Source organism: Salvelinus namaycush, chromosome 27 (genome assembly GCF_016432855.1).
Source record: "Salvelinus namaycush isolate Seneca chromosome 27, SaNama_1.0, whole genome shotgun sequence".
In the NCBI taxonomy this organism is placed as follows: domain Eukaryota; kingdom Metazoa; phylum Chordata; class Actinopteri; order Salmoniformes; family Salmonidae; genus Salvelinus; species Salvelinus namaycush.
This window is the reverse complement of record NC_052333.1, coordinates 21,713,671-21,733,643: the sequence shown is the minus strand read 5'-3', so window position 1 is coordinate 21,733,643 and position 19,973 is coordinate 21,713,671. Positions and strand designations below refer to the sequence as shown.

The window sequence follows — 19,973 nt, the reverse complement described above, 5'->3', positions numbered from 1 at the left end:
CAAAAAGCTACAAGCCTAGCTTCTCCCAAGATGTTATGCAATACCAGAGCAGCTCTGCCAGTAGTGTTTCAACTTCCAATCAATATGCCCAAACCTCTGGCCAGAGAATAGATGGAGCCTCTACCTCAAGTCGTGGCATGCCCACTTCTAGCCTGGCCTCTCGCTCCAGTCTTTTTCGCCCTAGCTCTACAGCTAGTGGAAACTCCTATGGCGCCTACAAGCCTGGCTATGACCTTGGTGCAACACCAAGCCAAAGCCTGTTTACCTCTAACCAGGGTGGAAAGGGTTCAACATACAGTCAGAATCTCCTTGCTAAACCTACCCAAAGGAAGTATGGCCAAATGTCTGCTCATTGGGGGAGTTACCAGCCCAGCTATGCTGCCAGTAGTGGGCCAGTCTTCAGTTCTACCCAGGCTGCCAGTTCAACATTCATCCAGAATGCTCCTGCCACAGCCCAGAAGTCAAGTGGCTCTGAACCTGCCCCCAGTCAACGCTATATGTTCAATGAAGTGAAGTCCAACACTGGCGCTGCCAGAGGTCCCACCCAGAACCTCTTGTCTAGCAGCTATGGCCCTACCCAGAGCAGGACCAGCAGTGCCATCTCGACCACCCCTCAACGCTTTGCCCAGACCGTCATCCACAGCATCCCAGAATTGTACGGCGGATCTCCAATCCACCGGCTCAAAGACCCTACTCAGTAGGAGTAGGGCCTCCCCTAGCCACTCAACCCAGCTCTTCAAGTGTCGGAAAGCCACAGACAAACCACACTATCTGCCAAGCAGAAAGGCCCCAGCACTACCTACGTCTGAGTCCAGAGCTTTAGGGGAGTCCAGAACATGAAGTGGGATCTGTAGCCACCAGTTGAGGTGAGATTTCGGCTTCTCTGTATTTTTATGCCACTTGGGCTGTGTAGGTTTACACAGGCAGTTTATTGATCTTTTTGCTGATTGGCTCTTAGGCAAAAGATCAGAATTTGGCTGCCTGTGTAAATGCAGCCTTGCCACCTGTCTTTGCTTTCATGTATGCTTGTTACTAATATGTTGTCTTCTAGGTGCTGTGACCTGGAAGTGTTGTCAGGACTTCTCTACTTCAATTGTTTTAAATAAAATTGATTCTAAAACATTTTAGTCTTGTTTTTCTTTTTAAATGTAAATGTTTTGAATGCTGTGTTGTGGTAATCAGGTTGCTTGTTCCAGTAGAAGAAATGTTGGTTCTCTGGCATTGGACAGGATCATTTGCATCACTGGACCTCTGCAGTCAATGAGCTTGAAGCAGTGTTTAGGGCCCGATGCCTTTAATATTAATGGTGGCTCTAATGCACTTGCTTTCTATCTCACTAAAACCCTCCTGAAAGTTATCTGATTGTGAAGTATTTCATTAAGGAAATGACCAAATCAAACTTGTCACATGTGCTCACTGGAGTGAGGAGACGTATGGGCAGTCTGGTACGTGGAACGTTGGCTCAGGTCTCCAACCTGACTCGGCCAATCTCCTCGTGGGCCCCCCCAAAAAATGTTGGGGGCTTCCTTGCTAGCCGTGTTCCCTCGTAATGATGCCGTTACGCTTTTGCTGCCTCCAGCTCCTCTTTGGGACAACGATATTACACAGCCTGCCTCCAGGGTCCTTTACCGTCCAGGATTTCCTCCCAAGTCCATGAGTCCCCCTTACCACGCTGCTTGGTCCATTTGTGGTGAGGTTCAGTACATGAAAACGTTTGCGAAATCACACACTGATTTGTATTTGCAACAAGTCCGTTTGGTGGAAACACACCACTAGTGGGACAATTTGCATATTTCCTTCACGCGGATTCTAGAATATTCATAAATCTGTCGCCAATTGGATGGAAACCTAGCAGTGTGGCCCTAAAATATGATTAGAGCTCATTCAATCACTGGTGGGAACCAATGATAGGCCTCTACATCATTGAAGTTAGTTAGGTAGGTTTCCATCCAATTGTCAACAGATTTATGTGAATATTGGCAAATGTTCGCATTTTCTTTATCAATTTGACTTGTTGCGGATAAAAGGCTGTGCATGATGATGTAGTTTACATAATTACTTTAGCGGTTCAATTACCATGTACCAAATAAAAAAATATATACAAGTTGGTTTCCATTCCATTTTCACCTCTACTGATGGTTTTGTCACAAAATACTGTAGGCCTGTTGAGTGTGGAAAAACCAGCAGTGTTGCAGTTCTTGACACACCATATCCCGTTCAAAGGCACTTAAATATGTTGTCTTGCTCATTCACCCTATGAATGGCACACATACACAATCCATGTCTCAAGGCTTAAAAATCCTTGTTTAAGCTGTCACATTGCCTTCATCTACACTGATTTAAGTGGATTAAACAAGTGGCATCAATAAGGGATCATAGCTTTCACCTGGATTCACCTGGTCAGTATGTCATGGAACGAGCAGGTGTTATGTTTTGTACACAGTGTACATCTAAAACCATATGAAATCAAACCAAATGTATTTATAAAACTTTTTTTTTTTTTTTTTTTACAAAGTGCTTATACAAAATTCAGCCTAAAACCCAAATAGCAAGCAATGCAGATGTGGCTCGCAAAAACTCCATAGAAAGGCAGAAACCTGTGTGTAATCTTCATAGGGCTAACCCTCCTGAATGGGAATGCAAAAACTTTTCTTCTTTTACATGTAATCACTGGTATTGCACTTTTACGACGGTCCCTAAACCACCTGAGCGCCAGAAAACAGAATATTGCCTTCTGTTCGACCCTATTAAGGGAAGAGTTCAACTATCGGTAAAAACAAAAGGTGTATTTTGCTCTCTACCGTCATCTGATTCTAGATATCACCCTAGGACGTTCCGTCGGACAGCTATTGACGAGCGAACTCTGAATATCTAAAGTAGCCTAAAAAGTAATTTACTGCGGTGATAGATTTTGGTTGGAGTAACTCTCTCGCTTTATTACCTTGTCGCGCAGGTGAAAAACTGTTGTAGGAAGCATTTGAGAAACGAAACTATGCCGCGTCTTTTTTGTGGGTAATTCAATAAAAAAAAATAAAAAAGTGAACTCTTCCTCTTTATGGAATATAACCTTTCGGACGAAAACTCGGTGGAGAACCGCGATCACCCTTCGGATGCCGTGAGTAAGACATCGCCTGAACACATGGAAACGCTAAAACAGCCAAATTAATAAACCCAGGTGTAACTTATTTTAAAGTATCAATTACAGATAGAACGAAAGTTGATTAGATATAGTTATGTGTTTTGGAAGTAGCACCTTGACAATTGTATTTTTTTTGTTGTTGACAAAAGGCTGTAGATGGACTGAAAAGGTCGTCGTCCATTTCAACCAGTTGTTCTGCGTCTCAGCATATGACAGTAGTAACCTTTCATTGTATGAAGTAGGCCCGGCCCTGCTTTCATCAAACATCTGATCAGAACATTGTTTTAGTCACCCCCCCCCCCCATTACATTCACTTTATGACACATTTGTTTAAATTTTGGCCTACGTTGAATGGACACCGTCTTCATCCTGGCTTCCATATGGCCTTTGTTGACTTTCTTTGAAAGTACGTTTTGAACATAGCCTACAGGCCAGAAGGGTATACTACATAGCAGGTTCAATGAGTTAGCCAGCTCACTTCAATCAACAACTAGAAATAACTCGCTTTTCTGGCTCATTAAGAAAGCTAAACTTACATATGTGTTTTTGGTTGTTTAATCAATTAGGCCATCCCCGTTTCAAGCTTATGTTTCTAAAAAATAAAAAGTTATTTAAGAATATTTAAGCAAGTTAGCTGGCTAATTCAATAATTACCCCTCGGGGCTTCTCCTTGTGCTGGAGACCCAGGCTGCAAATGTTTTTCCTATCACAGCAATATCACACCTGAATCAATTTCTCACCTAATCACCAAGCCTTGGATTTAGTTTAATCAAGTGTGTTAATGCTGGGCTAGAACAGAAACGTGCACCAGTGTGAGCAGTTTTTGTATTTAAACTGCTTGTGTTTCATTGATTTTAAAACTAATTTGAGCCCTATAGAACCAGTTGGGTAACTGCTTGGCACTAAGGGATATGTGGTGATCGGTATTGTTGGTCGGTTTGGAAGAGGTTTAGTTTTCCATGCCATGGGCCTGCAGCAAACATTTGACATAGACAATACTACATAGATATTAAGTCTATTGATTCACGGCTACTTTGTTGTCTATTTGAAGCCGCTGATTATTATGACAGGATTAAGCAATGTTTAAAATATATATAACATACATATTTCCTACATTAATGTAATGAATTGCCCTCCCCCACACTCCCCGTCCTCTTCTTTCCCAGGCCTTGGCTCTAGTGAGCCACCATGCCCAGCAGCATCACAGGGAGCCCCAGACCCTGGTCAGAGCCAGTGGGCCAGGTCGGCCTCGTCCCTGTGGAACCCAACCATCTCCTCTACCGGGGCAGCAGCACCAGCCAGGAGTCCTGCTATGAGGAGCGATGTGTGGACCCGGTGGAGGAGAGGCACCACAAGGCCCACCGCGGGGATGTGCAGAGCAAGGCGGCTGAGGAGACCATCGGCTTCATCCCCGGATCAGCAGACTCTCCTCCAGGGGATCAAGGGTGTGGTCCTTGTGCCCCCTCCTCCCCAGGCAGCTGGAAGAACTGGGTGTGCAGCTTGCTGACCTGTGGACTCTACATGGTGTGTCGGAGCACCATCCTGGCCCCCAGTCCCACAGGGAGGTCCCCAGATGACGATCAGGAGAAGGTCAACCTCCGGGGTCTCCAGAGCTACCCTGGGGCCAACGACCCCCAAACCAGGAAGGAGGGCAGGGGTAGTGGCTCTGATTGGTCGGAGGACATCTACATCAGAGGGGTCAAAGTGGACATTCCCAAAATGGAGGAGGAGCCGGTGGTCATTACCAGGCCTCCGTTACACAATGAAAGAGGTGGAGGAGGGAGACTGTACAGCCCTCCATCCTACTCCTGGTATGAGGGGGATATGGGTGATCTGAGCATGGGTGACGTAGACTCTCTGATCACCCAGAAGCTTTTGGAGCTGTACTCTGAGTACCAGATCGAGGAGCTGGCCCACTGCACCTCGGACTCAGTGTTCCTGAAGAAGACCGGTGAGATCAGCCAGCTGATCAGTGACCTGGCCGAGGAGCATCAGCTTGATGAGCAGGACGCAGAAGGTCGACTGGTCAAGGGCATCATCAGGTAGCTACCATTCACTGACATTTACTGGTAGTGTTTAACTGCCTTGATCAAGGGCACAACAAGTCTGTGTGTGTGCATGCAAGCTGTTGGGAATGTGACAGCAAATCAATACATTTCCTTTTGTAAAATGGACAATAAAGTTTATACTATTTTAATCCGTTCTATCCATTCAGGATCAGCACTAGGAAGAGCAAGAAGAGACCTCCGTACCAAAGGTCACAGAGGAGAACCTCCGACAGCGGAAACGAAACCATGAGCAACTACCAAACATCAACCATCGGCAATAACAGTAAGCAACACCTCTACTGATAAACAACCGCTTTTCCCCTATTTTACGTACTTGTTGAAGGAATACTTCATGGGCTTTCATTTGTTATTCCACTGTTAGTTGACTGTCACTCTGTTTTACCTCAAAGATGATTACGATATCCAGATATCCAAGGAGACAGATTCTGATATGAACGCTAGGAACATGAGGATGAACAGTGGAGCAGGTAAGAGACTTGCCGTGGGTACTGTATGTTGTGTGTCCTGCACAGTGTTATTGTAGTCCTCATTAAGAGCTTGTTAGGATTGGGTTAGTGTCCTTCAATACACACTTTTTTAAAACTGAAATCACAGTGTGTCCCCTGTGTTCATTTAGCAGTGGCACATTGCTGCAGGGGTTTTCAACTCTTAAGCTACGAGGTCCGGAGCCTGCTGGCTTTCTCTTCTACTTGATCATTAATTGCACCCACCTGGAGTCCCAGGACTAAACCAGTCTCTGATTAGAGGAACTATGAGTGGAACTGACTTCGAGGTTCAGTTTGAGGGATGAAGATTATTTGTTCTTGACGATGATGGTCTTGAACCAATTATGTATATATGACTAAACCTGTGGTCTTCAAACTGCATTTTGCACACTTTTTTTTTTGTAAGTTTACGTTAGCGATCTTGATGTCGAGGTACTCCTGATTTTGAGTTTTTATGTCATTTGTATTTTTGTGTGAACTATGAACTTTGTGTGAACTACACATTTCCACATTGCGTGGACAATGAAGTTTGTCTGTTCTATTATGTTCTGCATCTCATGCCTTCTTTATCATATTTTGATTTAAGCAGAAAGTTCTGAACGTCAGATGTCTGTGTTTGGCATGCCCCTGCCCGGGACCTCAGTCAGAACATCCATCCATATTCAACACTACTGATACCATGGAGCTACTCACCAGTCTCCAGCTGAAGAGGTTGGGAGCCATACAGATACACATATTATATGTTCTATTTAATTCTATGTTGGAAACTTTAAGGAGCCTGAGAATTGCACTATGTTAAATGAAGTGGGAGGAGTATTATGCATATGCAAACTCCTCCGAAGACCATGACTTTACTTTGAAGGCGATATTATGAATCGTGTCATCTGTATATTGAAGGATTATAATGTAACCAGGGTAGTGAATGTATCTTTGATTCTGGCATATTGTGCCCTTGTTTGGGGGTTGGCCTGTCTCATAGAAAAGCCACTGTAGACTTACTTACCAAACCCTTCCAGCAGCTCCCCCAGTTTTGTTGTCCGTTCCTCTTATTGCCCTCCAATTACATCAGTGGTGGTGTGTGTTCCTTTACCCTTGAAAAACAACTAGCTATTTTGATATGAAACTCGACTCTCCACTGCTGCCGGACCTCTTTCTGCATTATCACTTCAACCCACAACACTGACACGAGAATCAGTTTCAAGGTAGTGTACTCACATCCAGGGACTTGCAGGGTAAAGTAAACTGACTCGAGGAAGATAGATAACTGCACACTTGATTGGTCAACGGTTTTATAGTGCAACATGTAGACACCATGAACTAACCTGGAATGTACTGGGGGCCAAAAAAACACTTGGAACGGATGAAGAGGGAACACCTCAAAGACAATGAATGTTATTGACATATTGGTGACTTTGAAATACAATTGTAGATGTGCTTTTTGATGCCAAGAGAATATCATAGTCCTGTACCTAACTAGGTAATATTTTACTTGACACCCAGTGTCATAACATGTTATGACATGGTCTTAACCATGTCATATGTCACAACACTTGATATATCCGGTCATAATATGGTCATTACACTGTCATGACCCATATATTTACACCTGTTGTGACATATATTGTGTTATTTTATGGCTGGTTATGGAATCAAAACTCACATTTATTCAAAATAGTTTTTTCCCCCGCAAGTGTCCTTTCGTTTTTAAAGATTGTTTCTTAAATCCTTTGTTGTTCTAATGAATTCTTTACAGTCATGTTTTTGTTATATTTTAAGTAACTTGTAGAAAATACTCTTTTTGACACTGTCATGAAGCATTATGACCATCATCCTATAAGTCACCTATCGCGTACATGCTGTTATATACGTCATCAGTCAAAAAGAGAGTCTTGTCCTGCTCCTGAAATCTGCATCTGCGTTCATCCCAGTCATCAGCAACGGAGCGTTGGGGTAGGTGCATGCCTGACATCAATGTGTGTGCAATTACAGTGATCATTTCATGTGGTCAATTTCACACACAAATATAGAACATGTCAACAGTGTAATTGTGTAATGGAATGTTTTGCCTTGTGTGGTAGGTTTTGACACTCTTATGTAGGTGTCATAACCAGCCATAAAATAACGCAATATGTGTCATGACAGGGATATGACCGTATTACAAAAGGTTATGACATATTAAAACATGGTTATGACCATGTCATAATGTGTTATGACGCTGGGTGTCAAGTGAAGTGTTACCCATAACGGTAATCCTAATATGTTTGTATTGCTTTAAAATTGGTTAGGGTCCAAAATCTCTCACGAGCATGTGGCCTGGTTAATGATTAACATGATCTCATTGTAGACGCCAATGAGTATATACTTGAAATTAAATTGTATAATGTGTGCATTTCTGTGATTTATATAAAACTATTTTAAAAAAGGGATGGACAAGCATAAATTAAGTTGTGAAGGCATTGATGCCATGCTATTCTTGCGCATTTTGTCTTCTGTTTTATTGTGGCTGGTATAATGTTGCTCTCTATGGGGAAAATTCTTACTTCCACTGAAGTCTAATTTTAGTTATGTACTATGTGGAAGTTAGGATCCGCCTCTCTAAGAATGTCTAAATTAATGACTTGTTAATAAAAAAAATCTTTCAGGCAAGAATGTCAACCTGTGACTAGCTCACTTTTCATTAGCTCACCAGTAGAAGAGTCCCAGTCATATGTTTTGTGTGTGTTGTTGACATTAATCTCTGTGTATTTCTGTGTTTTCATTCTTTCTAAATAGCCTTTTCCCGTCGCATTACTGGACATGAATCAGCCAGTTACTCACACACAGTACTCTTCCAATCTATCTACAACTCACTTCTATTGTGTGGATGTTGATGTATTGAAATGGAAGAATCTCTGACAACATGCAGACTGCGAACCAATGAGGGTTCTGTGATGTGAAATGTTTAGATGGTTGCGAATTGAAATTAAAGATCGATTCTACTATGGATAGCAAGCATATATTTTATTCTACTTTTAAAAAAATTGTCTGAGTGTTCTGTAATGTAATGTTTTGCCCTGTTGAACAGGCCCAAATATACACAGATATCTTTGGCAGGTGCACAGTACCAGTACCAGGGTGTTCACTTGTGCCCCCTAGGGACAACTTTTATCTTTGGCAAGGACAAAATAATACAGACCACCGAATGACTGTAAAACAGGTCATTCTGGTCCTGGGCATAGACAGGAAATTGATAAGAGCTAGGTTTACAGGAAATATGAGTGTTGACACATTGTTGGAGTATTAATACACAGTCTAAAGCTGTATTTTGCTAGCCTTCCTTATCATGCATTGGTGAGTTTCCCAGGTCACGTCACTCAAGGGATTTTTGCTACTTTCCATTCCATACCCTGTACAGTGTACAGCACAACAGATACTTGTAGTTACAGGTAGAATACCACAGGTAGGAGACAGAGTACATATCATGCTAAGAGCCAGTACAATATTACAGGGTTATTCGATCAATAGAAAATACCGTTGCTCTCACTTCATTTATTTTATCACACCACTGATAAATTGTCAGAAACATGCCAAAAGTAAATGATAGAACAATGACTAAATGTGTGTATAGAAGAGAGGATAAACAAACATTTAGTTTATGAAACTTTTATTGTCTGGTTGCATTCTTCACGTTCATATTTGTCATAGTAGAAAATACCCTAAAATATCATTCAAACACATACACCATACACACACACTTTCAGCTTTATTCTTGTCTAATGAACAGCATCTCACTTAACAAACCAAACAGATCCGCCTGACCAATAACAGTTCTGAAGAACAGTTCTGTGATGAGTGATTGGCTGACAGTCTGTAAGTCAGAGGTCGATAGTAGGATGCAGCTGAATCGACCCAAGTCTCCTGGGTGAAGGGTCAGCACAACCTCCTGTAGAGCTCTCTGGGCCTCCTGTTGGAGACTTGATGAGTACAGTGGTGCTTAGTCCTGGGATATCTGTTAAGAGGAAGTGAGGGCAATGTCATGTCAAATCAATTGTATTCCACCATCAGTAGTTCAACACTGACAGAAGAAAGAGGGAAGCTGTTTGCCGTATTTGTCATGTTAGATGATTAAATAATCATCGATTTATGGCATTGATTGCTTCAAATATTTACATCAAATGAAATGAATACAATGTCAGTTTAAGTAGATTTGGAGTTTCTCATTACATCATGGCATGCTGAGAAGAAGTAGAAGAAGATCTTTACCTGGATTGAACAGCTTAGCTCCCTTCAGATAGGCATATTCCTTTGGGCTGAGATCCAGAGTCCACAGTCTGTTCAGACAGGATCTGAGTTTATGCACCCCAGCCAGGGTAGGCAGCAACCTCTTCCCCTCATCTTCCACCTCCTGCTCTTCCTCACTCTGTGGCCCCTGACCGTTGAGGAGGATCCTCCTCAGCATGCTAGCCTGTGGAACATCCTTCACCTCGAACACAGTCCGTTCCTGGGCCAGGCCCAGACAGAACAGGGGCACCCAGCAGTCCCTCAGCAGAGATCCTCCACTGGAAGCTGACTGAAGGAGGGTAAACTCTTCATGAAGCAGATGGTTTTGACCAGAACATCAGACGCCATCTGACAGGTTCCCTCAGAGTTCTTCAGACACACTGCCCATTGCCGCTTGCAGTGACAGTTGTGAGGCATCATCTTATTGTAGTTGTACTGGTTCACCTGGTTATTGTTGATCAGGCTGTCGTTGTTGCTGTAGTTACTGTCCGCCCGGCTCAGGATGTTGTACAGGATGGTGTGAGGCTGCTGTTGTTGCTCCCGGTAACCTGAACAGTGACAGGTGGTCTTCATCTCTTCAAGAGGAAACATCATGGAGAATTCCCCGTTGAGGATCAATAAAGTATCAATCAATCAATAGATGATAAGATGTCCCCAGTGCAGAGGCTTTACAGAGCTATGCTACAGACATGAGAATAGCCACATTCTCTCTTTGAAATGTTGTCCAGCAGTGTGATCAGCAGCTCTGACTGTCTGACAACTCCAGTAGACTGAGTCTTATTTATAGGAAGACAGGACACGCTCCTCTGATCTGTGTGTGACAAGTCAGCCTTGACCCCTCCCCCTCAAACCACACACACTCACACCTGAGAACAACAGAGTGACCCTGGACTGCTCAGCTCTCTGCGTTAGGTTCTCTCAACGTGGAGCGAGGTGATAGGGCATATTCAATACAATTGTGACATTTGGCCTGCAGGGAGGGAGAGACGTGAGGAAGCCGGCTGCACTACGAGATCAATGACATTTATCATGTTGATCTGACTACCAAGGACGGGGTCAATGCTCCCATACAGACTACCACCCCAACACACAGCCTTGGTTCAGTCTTCTATGTCTTGCTAGTTAAGGGGTAAATGCAAACTCAGGATCATAGGATATCAGCATTTGGTATTGACAAAGAGCAATATAATTTTAGGAAAATAATGACATAAGTAGCATAGATCCTAATCATGTAGATAGGTATAATTTTTTTCTAATTATCAATAGCCTACTTTATTTTTGGCCTTTCATGTGTTTTTGCAAATAGGCTAGGTATCCTAGAAAAAATTAATCTTTCCACCCATGTTGCTTATCACTCAACATAACACTGTGTGGCAGTCACTGTGACCCTTATTTCAGTATATTTGAATAGTTCAGTCATGGCGTCAAGATACAGTATGTTATCTGGGTCAAAAAATGGAACATTGAGCTGTTGGTCATTGACACCTATCCATCAGAGATATCTCCTGCTAAATCACGATCACTGTTAATATATGAAGGATTGGAATTAGAATGACGTTATCCAACTATCAAATGTAATATTTTCAATAGGATTTCTGAAGACAAACAAGGGTCATTGCCAATTTAGAGGTGGGGAGATTAGATATAATGGCTACACCAAAGATGTTCAGAATCAGAAAGTAATCCTTGAGCATATAAATCGTGTTTGCATGTGAAAATGTCTGTACATAAATACATTTAAATTCATTCAAATGCTAATTTATAACAGATTAACCTAAGAAAAAAGTATAATAGTGAAATGACATGAATATACGATAATTATGTCATAATGAATTACCAATACTTTTTTGCCATCAATCTAACACTAATTTCTCATCAAGAATATTCGGTTCCCCGCTGCACTCGGTTTCACACCGTCAAAACTTGAACACGCCATCTAACACGATCTAATTGGCTGTTTGGTTTGCCAATCAAAAGGTTGGACTCATCTTGCCTGGTTGTTTGCGTCAAACGTTTAATTCGCTTAGAAACAAGGCGGTGCTTGTTTCCAGGAAGTAGCACAGCAACGTGACTTCACATTGCTCCATTTTAGCTCCCTGCTAGCCTGCATTTCAAATTATATTTTAATCAAGTTCATACATTAGGACAGAAAATGGGTGATGATGAGAAGTATGACGGGATGTTGCTTGTTATGGCACAACAGCATGAAGGAGGTGTACAAGAGGTAAACTTCAGCTTGTTAGGATGCTAGCAAATTCATCATAAAACAACTGGCTAGCCGGCTAATGTACGTTAGCTATATGATGGGGATTGGAACGTGTCCGGCGTTTCCACCATGAATATGGCACCACAAACCAGTAGTTAATGTTAGTTGCGTATATTAAATATCACACCAGTAGCGTATTCGTTAACCACAGTTTAGCTAGTTAGTTGTGTTTAGGCATGCTGGTGGTGTGGCAACCTTTAGTAAGCCATAGCAAATAGGCGTGTTTAAGGCTTAGGTTGGCTATGTATCATCTCTAATGTAATGTTTATTCTCCCAACAGTTAGTAAACACGTTTTTCAGCTTCCTCCGGCGTAAAACAGACTTCTTCACGGGTGGAGAGGCAGGCGCACCAGAGAAGGTGAGTCCAGAACTGGCTACCTAACGCCTCGATCAAACCGACAGTGTCATAGCATTTTGGGACACCTTGCCATTCAGCATTGCGTTGCAGAGGCAGTTGCAGTGCGTTTTGTGTGGTGCATATGTTTATCGACCGTATGCGTCAAACTGTATGCATAGACGGCTTGACAGAAATGGTAGCAGATGATGCTGCCTACTCTTTTGCCCAAGGCTACTATCGGTGTGATCAAGATGTAACAGAACGAAGGTTACTTATGTAACCACAGTTATATGGATCACTCCAATACATTGGTATCACTCTGCGGTGGAGTATCACTCCGCGGTGGAGTGATACATCCGAGGTGAGGATTTACAGATATACTCCCATGTACACCTGTGTCACGACTGGGGTCCGCCCCTATATATAGACCCTATGGCCACGACACACGTTCTCTACATCATTTTTGAGGTGCCTCTAGCACCGTAGAGGATTGGAGTGATCCATATAGCTCACATAACCATGGTTACATACGTAACCTTCGTTATGTTTCACTATATTGGATCACTCCAATATATTGGTATACCCATACCAGATTTAATCGGTGGTAGACGGACCTGGCCAGCCAGCGGCGAAGTCCCGGGACAGAGACGCAGGGGCCGTCAATGTGGTAGGGTGGTCCCGGCACAGTCCCCGGAAGGAGTGGCGATGCCCAGGACCGCTGAACCAACTGCAGTGGGAGGTGCCACATTTACCCGATAGTACCTAGCAAAGGTGCAAGAGGAAGCCCAACTGGCTGCAGCACAGATATCAGTGAGGGGCACTCCTCTCAGTAGAGCCCAGGACACTGCCACACCTCGTGTTGAATGTGCCACCACAGATCCCAGCACTGGTATGCCAGCCAGGCGGTATGCTGTCGTAATCGTGTCCAAGATCCAGTGAGAGAGCCTCTGCTTTGATAGCTCAGCCCCCAGGACTCTCTCACAATAGCAGACAAAGAGCTGGTCTGTTGTTCCCACTGACGTGTCCGCTCCACATAGGCTGCCAGTGCCCGTACAGGGCACAGCATGCCGGAGGGAGGCCCAGACTCCCCCCCCCACCACTGCCGGGGGGTTGTAAGCAGACAGGTTAAAGGGATGTTCACATGCCTGTCTGACAACCTTCGGGAGGAATGAGGGGTTGGAGTGGAGAGATGTACTCCTCCCACCGGGGTCCATACGAGGACATACTGCACCCTGCATGACTCGGGCACAACCTCAATACTAGTGCACCAAGAGCAGAACAACCACCAGGGCAACTGGTATGTCGCGGTTGTAGCCGGTGCCCTTAAACTCTGCATGGTGTTCACTACGCCCTCTGTAGTCCTAACATGGACCATTGGTGCCGTTCAGCAGGGGGGGGAGCTCCCGGCCTCAGTCGCAGGTTCCGCCCTATAATCTCCCGGTCCGGGAGGACCATGGCAGCTATCATGGTGTCCATGGTCGGGTACTCCCGGAGGCCAAGTGACTCCGCGCCCGCAACATAACTCCATGGTCCAGTCTCTGCTGTGAGTCGGAAGCGCCCCCCTGGCAGAGGCCCAGCTCTCCTGCAAGGCCTCGCGGAACTCAGCGGAGATGGGGACAGATGGAGAGTCATCACTGTCCACCAGTTTGATGTGCAGTGGCTACCCGAGTGAGTAGGCTCCTCATAGCCTCTCGAGCCGCTGGGGGCGATGAAGCCCCGCTGGCGGCTTCTGACGGCCTGTCAGCCTGATAGCCCCGCTCACGGTGGTGAACAGTGCCAGCATCGTCCCCCAGGAACAGCCTATCACTGGCCAACCGGGAACAGCTGTCGTCATCAACCTCCTGACGGTCCGACTCGATACTCCTACACTCTGCAGGGGAAAGAAGAAGAAGAAAAGCAGAATGTTAAAGCAATTCACAACACACACATAGAACAAGCCAGTGGGCAAGTTGTGTAAAATAAATACAGTTTGTGGCAGCAAGAGCCACCGTACTAATGGATGCACACGGACTCGTAGTGTAACACTAACGAAACACAAGTACGACAAACCAGGGGCGGAAGATACAGATCAACCACGCCCAGCGAGTGGAGCACTGAAGAGGGGCGGCCATGTGGCCAGCTGCTCCAGGCTGCAAACAGCCAGTGAGAGAACTTCCAAGGAAGATATTACACTTACCAAAGCGAGCTTCAGAAAGTTTGTACCTCAAACCATACAGACGTCCACTGAGAAAATGGAAGTGTGTCGCGGTCATGGGGTCTATATATAGGGGCGGACCCCAGCCGTACACGGGAGTAAATCTGTAAATCCTCACCTCGGATGTATCCCCCCGCCGCGGAGTGATCCAACATAGTGAAACATAACAAAGATGCATATGTCAAAAGATGCAGAACTGCTAAAGTAGTTTCGCGGTCTAACCTCCCCCTTTTCCCCTCTGTCCGGTTTCAACTAGATAGCACAAAGTAAAAAATTGGCTATATCGTAAAAATTATTAAAACAAAACTGTGTTTTTTGGTCTTAATTTAAGGTTAGGGTTATACTTAAGGTTAACAGTATGGTTTAGGTTAGGATAAGGTTTAAAATCAGATTTTAAGAAGAGAAATTGTAGAAATGTGAGGGGTTTATGACTTTGTGGCTGTGTTACCTAGTGACGACCCCTCTGTCCCCAGCTGGTGAAGGAGTCGTTTGCCCACCACAGTGGTCTTGCCCTGAAGGCCCACAGAGAGAAGGAGAAGAGGCAGGAGAAGGAGAAGAGAGAGAAGGCAAAGAGGGCTGCCAAGCTAGCTGAGGAAGAGGAGATAAAAAGAAAGAACGCAGACGAGCCCAAAATCAAAGAACTGACAGACGAAGAGGCAGAGAGAATTCAGTCTGAAATCGACCAGGTAAGAAAAACTGATTGTCAGTTATGAATGATTGATTGATGTACTATACACACTAGATTTAACAATGTCATTGTCTTGATGAAGTTTATATGCGCTACTTTAATGTCTTTGTCTTGTCTTGGTTTCAGCAAAAGAAACAAGAGGAGAAGAAAGAGGCCACAAATGCAGTAGCTCCAGCTGAGGAAGCTGAGAAGGAAGAGAGAGAGAAGGGAGACAAGGGGGTAAGAGATACTGTTGGGATGCCTCAGTAGATAAATGAGAGGTATAGGTGGGGTGTCCCACCTGGGAAATGAACTAGGGGAAAAACTGATGCACATAGTTTACAGCATAGGGGTATTTTATGTATGTGCAGTATGTTGAAGACAATTAATCACAGTCTTCTTCTTTTCTGCCAGACTGATTCCGATGGAGAAGAAGATGAGAAAGACAAGGACAAGATTAAACCCAACGCAGGTAACGGAGCTGACCTGGCCAACTATCGCTGGACACAGTCCCTGTCTGAAGTGGACGTGAGTTTGTTTCCCTTGTCTTCAGTGATTACCGTGCTGCTATGTTCCCTAGTGATATTAAAGTTGTCTAACTGGAGCATGATTTTGCTTTAACAATAGAGGTCTTTGTGCTGTCCCTTCGTGTAGCTAATCGTGCATAGGCAGCTCCCTCTATTTCAGAGCGGATGTTGATTTATCTTTTTGTCTGCAGTCGCTAGGGATTGGTTTAGTGTTGGACAAGATGTAATCTGGGCAGACAAGGTAATCAGGCATTCTGTTGGTTCCCCTATGTCCTTGCCTCCTAGCTAGTGGTGCCTTCATTCTAACTTGGTGTTGCCCTCTATTTCGCCCCCCCAGCTGGTGGTGCCTTTTGATGTGAAGTTCCGTTTGAAAGGGAAGGATGTGGAGGTGGACATCCAGCGTGGTGTGCTGAAGGTGGGTCTGAAGGGCCATCCTCCTGTGATCGAGGGTCAGCTCTACAACCATGTCAAGGTGGAGGAGAGCTCCTGGCTCATTGAGGACAGCAAGGTGGTCACTATTCACCTGGAGAAGGTACTTCAGAGAGGATGCTTTTATTTATTTTATTGCGATTGGTTTAATTGAGATGGTTTTAGCATGAAATATTTTATAAGTCAGTAAGTCATGCCTTGTCTGTTTCAGATCAACAAGATGGAGTGGTGGAATAAGATAGTGACCACGGATCCAGAACTCAACACGAAGAAGATCTGTCCGGAGAACTCGAAGGTAACCAACGCCAAGCTACTGATGCAAGGCTCACTGTATATTGCAAGAGAACATGTGATTAGTCTCCTATATTTAAAAGTAAAAGGGTAATGCATCTCCCACTTATTAAAACTCTTTCCCTCACCTCTCTATCGCTAACCCTCCATATCTCTCATCTCCTTCTATCGCTAACCCTCCATATCTCTCATCTCCTTCTATCGCTAACCCTCCATATCTCTCATCTCCTTCTATCGCTCACCCTCCATATCTCATCTCCTTCTATCGCTCACCCTCCATATCTCATCTCCTTCTATCGCTCACCCTCCATATCTCATCTCCTTCTATCGCTCACCCTCCATATCTCATCTCCTTCTATCGCTCACCCTCCATCTCTCTCCTCTTCCATTTCTCTCCTCTTTCCCCCCTTTTTCTCTCGCTCTCTCCTCTTCCATCTCTCTCTGTGATCCTGCGGTCTCAGCTGTCAGATCTGGATGGGGAGACCCGTGGTATGGTGGAGAAGATGATGTATGATCAGAGACAGAAGTCCATGGGTCTACCCACCTCCGAAGAGCAGAAGAAACAAGACATCCTCAAAAAGTAGCTTTCAGCACATTGCTTATAGCACCATCATATAGCATGCCTGTTATGATAACGTTTAAGTAGTGCAATACTTTTCTTCACATATACAGTGTAAAGTTTGAACCATGTCAAGACATCCCTGGGACTTAACTACTGACACAGAGCTGACTAGTTTACCTACTGACAGGAAATATTCTCTTTTCTGTTAACTTTCTCACAGGTAAAGGTACAATAGGGGGGCATATTTGTCCTGTTTCACACATGTACAAGTGTGTGTGGTGGGAAATGGAAATTAGGTTTTTGCATATCCCATTCGCCTGAGACACCTGCTGATAATGGGGTCACAGCCAGGGATCAGCCATTATTGACAGCGACCCTGGAGCACTTAGGGTTAAGGGCCTTGCTCAAGGACAGATCTCCACATTTTTCACCTAGTCGGCTCAGGGATTTGATCTAGCAACCTTTCGGTAACTGGCCCAATGCTCAAACCACTAGGCGCCCACTTGGTGCTTTGCTTTTTATTGTCTAACATGTTCTAGTAGCTACTGTATAGTTTAACATCGCCATAAAAAGGAGGTAAAATGTGAATTTGAATTCTGTCAAGGTCAGGTTACATAATCACTGCAGCCATAAACGGATAGTGAGACGTCTGTACCAGCTTCCGTACGGAGTCGGGGACCAGAGCTGACCTCGTTGTTGCTCCTCTACCGTCATAATACCCGAGGTGTCTGGGGAGGAAACATGTCTCCCATTACACTGCTTTTTTACGAGTCGTGTCCCAAGGTGTTTGTGGGAAAATAATGTCTCCAACTGTGTTATATGAGCAGGTGGATTGCACAGTTTATGTGCCCTGTTGTTTTTATTGAAGAACAAAGTTATATTCAGTTTACATACTACATAGTCTTGTGAATATGCTCCATATTCTAAACATGACCAGACAATGACAATGTCCTTTCCTAGCAACGTGACTTGGGCAATTTGAGGTGCATTTAGTGATGGTTGGCAAATATTTAGTCTCTGTATGACTCGCTAGACTAGTATAAGTATTAGGACGATTACACTGCGATGCGGGGTCTGTACGGGATAGAGGGAAGGAGCTGTAGCCGTTGGAGATAGATGTAAAGGTCTCTTATCACTGTGGAGGTTAAAGCCCTTCTAGTCCCAGTCACGAGCAAGGCCAGCGTTACGTTTCCCTGTGGCTTACTGGAAACCCTGATCTAGGGAAGGAGCCGTCGGAGACGATGTGGAGGACAGTCTCTTATCAGAGTTCAGGTTATTAACCCCTTCTACTTCCTGTCCTGGTCATGACAAGGCCAATGGTAGGTTAGCTGTGGTTGTCCACTTGTGTCTGGTTATATGCGTGTCATTCTGCATCACCTCACACTTCCTCTAGTTTATGAAAGTGTCCTATTCAAAAGATCTGGTATGGTTACTACGGTTAGACTTTACTGTATGTTCATTACTGTTTGACACAATAGCAGACATTCAAGTCCTTTAGAAATGGATGTCAGTCTGATATGGTTACTTTAGGTATGGACGATAATAGCCAAAATAATTTAGATCTGCATTTTCCCGATGCGGAGGTGAGAAAACCAAGATATAGGTCAATATTGCAAATAAAATATTGGCTATTGGTGTCACCCCTAATGTCCACAACGGTGCATCTCTATCCGCCGTCACTGCTGCTCCCAGCCTCGCTTCCTCCACTGTCCCCTTACTGGGCTCAACGCTGGGATGACTTTATCCTGTCTAGTCTGATTTACACATGGCTAGTATGCTGTCTTTAAGCTAGATGCAGTTAAATAGTCTTGCAAACTCCTATTGTCATTTACCAGTTCCTTGTAGACTGGGACCAGGCTACTCTTTCACTGTTCAGACTCCATGATGTGACCCCCATCATTGTGTTCCAGGTTCATGACGCAGCACCCGGAGATGGACTTCTCTAAAGCCAAATTCAGCTGAGAGACGTGGCTGTCGTTCCCCAGCCAACCCTCCATACCCATCTGCACTCTTACTCTGCCCAAGAAAACAAAACAACCACTGAATCGTTATCAAAAGCAACCTCCGGCGCCGATGTTACAGTTGAATCGCCCCTATCTTACTCTCTTTGTCTATATCACCATCTCTCTTTCTCCCCTTTTCTGTCGTCATGGGATACTGGCTTCTTGTTAGTCTCATTCCTGCGACAGAAACTTGAAGACAGATGTTACTACAATGTTCTGTTCCATGTGAGAGTGTTCTGAGTGTTTTAAAGAAATGTTTGGAGACTTTTTTTTTTTTATAACTTGATTCAAACCACCTTCATTTTTATTTAACCAGGCAAGTAATTTAAGAATAAATTCTTATTTACAATGACGGCCAAACCTGGACGATGCTTGGCCAATTGTGCGCCGCCCTATGGGACTCCCAATCACAGCCGGATGGGATGCAGCCTGCAGCCTCTTGCACTGAGACACAGTGTCTTAGACCACTGCGCCACTCGGGAGCCTGAGTGAAATATGGCATCATCAGGACTTTACTGCAAGAGAAAAATAACTACTGAAATACCATGTGAGATTAACTATCATGCAGATTAGGCATTTATATTGAACAAGAATATAAACGCAACATGTAAAGTGTTGGTCCCATGTTTCATGAGCTGAAATAAAAGATCCCAGAAATGTTCCATACACACAAAAAGTTTCTTTCTCTCCCAAGTTTGTGTACAAATTTATTTACATCCCTGTTAGTGAGTATTTCTCCTTTGC

The 19,973-nt window shown here is 44.2% G+C and overlaps 2 protein-coding genes and 1 pseudogene across 5 annotated transcripts; 2 read left to right on the top strand and 1 right to left on the bottom strand.

Annotated features, from left to right (window-relative positions):
• The first annotated feature begins 2,710 nt into the window (after positions 1 to 2,710).
• LOC120022496 (keratinocyte differentiation factor 1-like) lies at positions 2,711 to 8,348 on the top strand. Of its 4 annotated transcripts, none has more exons than XM_038966435.1 (5): positions 2,711 to 3,115; positions 4,306 to 5,181; positions 5,355 to 5,470; positions 5,598 to 5,675; positions 6,283 to 8,348. In XM_038966435.1, exons 2-5 carry the CDS (start codon positions 4,328 to 4,330, stop codon positions 6,366 to 6,368), a joined length of 1,134 nt encoding a protein of 377 aa, XP_038822363.1. In that variant the 5' UTR covers positions 2,711 to 3,115; positions 4,306 to 4,327; the 3' UTR covers positions 6,369 to 8,348. The 4 variants fall into 4 exon arrangements, with proteins under 4 accessions (XP_038822363.1, XP_038822360.1, XP_038822362.1 ...); XM_038966432.1 differs by having other exon boundaries at positions 6,280 to 8,348; XM_038966434.1 differs by having other exon boundaries at positions 2,711 to 3,119; positions 6,280 to 8,348.
• Positions 8,349 to 9,349: 1,001 nt separating this feature from the next.
• LOC120022675 lies at positions 9,350 to 10,728 on the bottom strand (annotated as a pseudogene).
• A 1,268-nt stretch (positions 10,729 to 11,996) lies between these two features.
• LOC120022699 (nuclear migration protein nudC-like) lies at positions 11,997 to 19,590 on the top strand. Its single transcript, XM_038966683.1, has 9 exons — positions 11,997 to 12,177; positions 12,500 to 12,577; positions 15,224 to 15,436; positions 15,565 to 15,657; positions 15,832 to 15,945; positions 16,282 to 16,476; positions 16,585 to 16,668; positions 17,126 to 17,244; positions 19,137 to 19,590. The coding sequence occupies exons 1-9, from the start codon at positions 12,106 to 12,108 to the stop codon at positions 19,186 to 19,188; spliced, it is 1,020 nt and encodes a 339-aa protein (XP_038822611.1). The 5' UTR covers positions 11,997 to 12,105; the 3' UTR covers positions 19,189 to 19,590.
• The last annotated feature ends 383 nt before the right edge of the window (positions 19,591 to 19,973 follow it).